The sequence below is a fragment of the Sprattus sprattus genome (genome assembly GCF_963457725.1).
Source record: "Sprattus sprattus genome assembly, chromosome: 1".
In the NCBI taxonomy this organism is placed as follows: Eukaryota; Metazoa; Chordata; class Actinopteri; order Clupeiformes; family Clupeidae; genus Sprattus; species Sprattus sprattus.
The window spans coordinates 8,034,393-8,038,030 of record NC_137920.1 but is presented as its reverse complement, the minus strand read 5'-3'; the positions used below and the strand labels follow the sequence as shown (position 1 = coordinate 8,038,030).

Genomic DNA, 3,638 nt, shown 5'->3' with positions numbered 1-3,638 from the left:
AGATCAAACTTAAACACAACCCATGCTGTAATAATTTAATCAAGCGTATTTCTAAACCAATATTGTTCACGTCACACGTCATGCATGAATGTTGCAAAATGTAGACCTATAACTGTGCAGCACTGCAAATCGCGCGAAAGAAGTAGTAGTGATTGTGGTAGACTGCAGAGATTGTTCGTGGCGTGGATTGGAATATCAAAATGAAAAGGCACAAAACCATTTTTGAATATTTCAAAGGAAAACAAATAAAAAGCGCAGCATCATCTGATGGGACAGCTGTACCCCAACCTTCAACTGTGGACCACCAACCAAGCAACAGAGAGGAATGTTCTTCAACTCCAACTACGCTAACCGAACCAAACCTAGCTGAGGCTAGCCATGGGAACTGCTCAAGTGAGTGCTGCAGGGATCTTACAACTCCTCATCAACCAAGCAATCCCGATGTGCTAAAAAGAACCAAGAGGGTGCAAGGGACAGGTTCTTCACAACGCACCCGATCCTTGCAATACCAGTGGTTCAAGGATTTTGCTTGGCTGACTCTATGTGAGACCAGAGGGAAACTGTTCTGCACGCAATGTCGCTGCTGTGCTAAGAAAAACCTAGCGGTGAGTAAGAACGAGCCTGCTTTTGCCGTGAACGGTTTCAACAATTGGAAAAATGCTGTAGATACATTCAGGGAGCATACAAACAGCAAGCATCACAAAGACAGTGTTGCTCAATTTCAAACTCTGGTGTCCCAGCAGCCCAACGTAGCAGCTCAGTTGGACACACAGTTACAGTCAAACCAGAAGCTTAAGAGAGAAATGCTGCTGAAGCAGCTATCTTCGCTACGTTTTCTGGCGGGCCAGGGAATTCCAATAGACGGCAACGAGCCCGAGAACAGTAACTTGTACAAGTTGATGCAGCTCCGATCAGAGGACTGTCCTTCAATTAGCAGATGGCTCAGTGACAAAAACTACATGTCTCATGACATAGTGAATGAAATGATTCACCTGATTTCACTTGATGTTTTACGAAAAGTGCTGTCACCTATTCGGGATGGACATTATGCTATCCTCGCAGATGAATCCAGAGACATATCCAACAAAGAACAGCTTGTCACAGTGCTTCGATGGGTTGACGATGCGTACACAGTTCGTGAGGATTTCATTGGGCTTTTCGATTTACCCAAGACAGATGCGCAGACCATCTTTAATGTGCTAAACGACATTCTGACCAGATGCAATGTGTCACCGGGTTTATGCAGAGGGCAGGCTTACGATGGTGCTGCTAATATGGCAGGCCATCTGAGGGGAGTTTCTGCTAGATTTAAACAGCAAAATCCTGCAGCAATATTTGTGCACTGTTTGGCACACTGTTTAAACCTCTGCCTTCAAGATGCTGCAAAGAAATGCAAAATTATTCGAGATGCACTAGACATTGTGCATGATGTGGCACAGCTAATTAAGCAGTCACCCAAACGAAACAACGCATTCCAGTCACTAAAGGCCGAGCTGAAACCAGAAACACAGAACCTTCGCACGCTCTGTCCTACGAGATGGACAGTGAGAAGCAGGGCCCTGAAGTCAGTCATAGACAACTACTCTGTACTTACCACTGCGATGGAGGAGTTTTCGGAAGAATCACACGATGAACCTGGTCGAAAAGCTGCAGGCATTTTGGCTGTGCTTGAAAAATTCAGCACCTACTTTGGTCTACGCCTGGCGCACTTGATTTTTTCCCCAACTGAGCAGTTGTCCAAGACTTTGCAAAATTCCAACATAATGCTGCAAGATGCGCAAAGCGCAGTCACTGTGACACGGGCTTTCATCCAAAGGCAACGATCGGACAAGGAATTTGACAGCTTCTTCAAGTCAGTTAGTGAGGAATCTACCGATCTGACTGAGCGCCCCCAGCTACCCAGGCAACCAAGACTGCCCAAAAAGTTTGGAGGTGATACACAGCACCTGTTTGATGGTGCATCACAATACTTCAGGAAGCAGTATTTTGAGGTGTTGGACATCATTGACAATGAGCTGGATAGGCGCTTCGACCAGCGTGATTTCGGAGTAGTGGTGGACATTGAGAGGCTACTAGTGACAGCTGGGAACGGGGATGAGGTGACACTCCCATCATCCATTACGTCTCTATACAAAGATTTTGACTTTGATCAACTCTCCGCACAGTTGCGCATGTTGCCAGACACGATTAAGACATCTGCACTTCAAAATGACAAACTGTCAGTGAGAGTAATAAGCAATGCAATGAATGCTGTTCCTGTCGCAAAAGACCTGCTGCCCGAAGTACACAAACTTCTGAAACTTTTTTTCACCATCCCAGTCAGTACGGCATCAGCAGAGCGTTCGTTTTCCACACTTCGTCGACTGAAATCATACCTCCGATCAACAATGACACAAAAAAGACTGAATGACTTGATGAACTGCCATATTCACCGTGACATTCTGGAGGACATCGACATGACAGCCATCGCTAAGGAGTTTGTGCAGGCCAATGATAGACGCAGGCAGGCCTTTGGGAAGTTTTAAGCGTAGGTCAATGGTTTTTTTTAGCACCGCCGTGTGCACTCTTCTTTGTTCAATGTTTTTATACTGCATTGTACTGATACAAGTGAGTTTATGTTGAATTAACATCTTACTGTGGTGCTTTTGTTGTGTATTGTTGGCTGATTGAGCATTTTATTCTGCACAGTTATGTGCTGGCATGTTGTGGGCTTAAGTCATGACCATTGATTCATCTATGTAGGCTAGCCTTCTGTGCTGTGTTGACTGTTTTGGCAATTTGCGCACTTCTGTGCTGGCATATTTTGGACTTGGGTTATTAGTGTTGTTGGCTGTTTGGACATTTAAAGTAAAATCATCCTGGCAAAGTGATGTGCATCCGCATCCGCATTCTCGCTCTCTCTCTCTCTCTCTCTTTAGTACTGGTACAAGCAAGCAGTTTCAGTTGCGTTACCACCGACCACCGAGGTACCTTTCTTGTGCATTTTATTCTGCGCTGTTCTGTGCTGGCTGACGTGACTGATGGCATTACGTGCGTGTCCTCGTATACCGTGCATAGCCTTGGCTATGGATAATGTCGGACCTAAAATGTTGGTGACCCCCTCTTGCGATTGTGGCCCCCCCTTGTTCAAACACGTTCCGCGGTCTATGATACCATGCAACATTGTAAGAAGTCATGAGCATTTATTAGAAATCACAAAGAAATGAGGACATCGTCTTACAGTTAAATAAAGACAAGAATTATGACTCTGGATGTCACTTCCACCAGCTCCAGAGGTGATCCTTGATCTTTGCCCCTGCAAAAACTATGTTTGCCTGCGAGTTTAACCAACTTTGACCAAATGGTTTTGAGAAAATGGGCAAAAACTTATGGCAACACAACATCATCCCAACTTTAAACTCTGTCATACTCCACCATTGAGTGCTTACTTCCATGGCGATACCACAGCACAAGTAATCTAATGATTCAGTTAAATTATGATTCTTTGTTAGCGATTTGGATAAACCGTGTAGTGCATTAACTTTGCATTGTCCCTTTGGTGAGGAGAAACATCCAATGTTTGTGCCTTATTTCTCATACAAGTTCAGACACACGAGACATACTGTGTTGACAAAAAATGTAGTGAATACATATTCTAT

General features: G+C 44.5%; 1 protein-coding gene across 1 annotated transcript; it reads left to right on the top strand.

Moving 5' to 3' along the window:
* Positions 1-803: 803 nt before the first annotated feature.
* On the top strand, positions 804-2,525 carry LOC308367244 (zinc finger MYM-type protein 1-like; the record flags this gene model as incomplete). The annotated part of the gene is made up of 1 exon (XM_080841093.1): positions 804-2,525. The coding sequence occupies one exon, from the start codon at positions 804-806 to the stop codon at positions 2,523-2,525; it is 1,722 nt and encodes a 573-aa protein (XP_080697219.1).
* Positions 2,526-3,638: the final 1,113 nt, after the last annotated feature.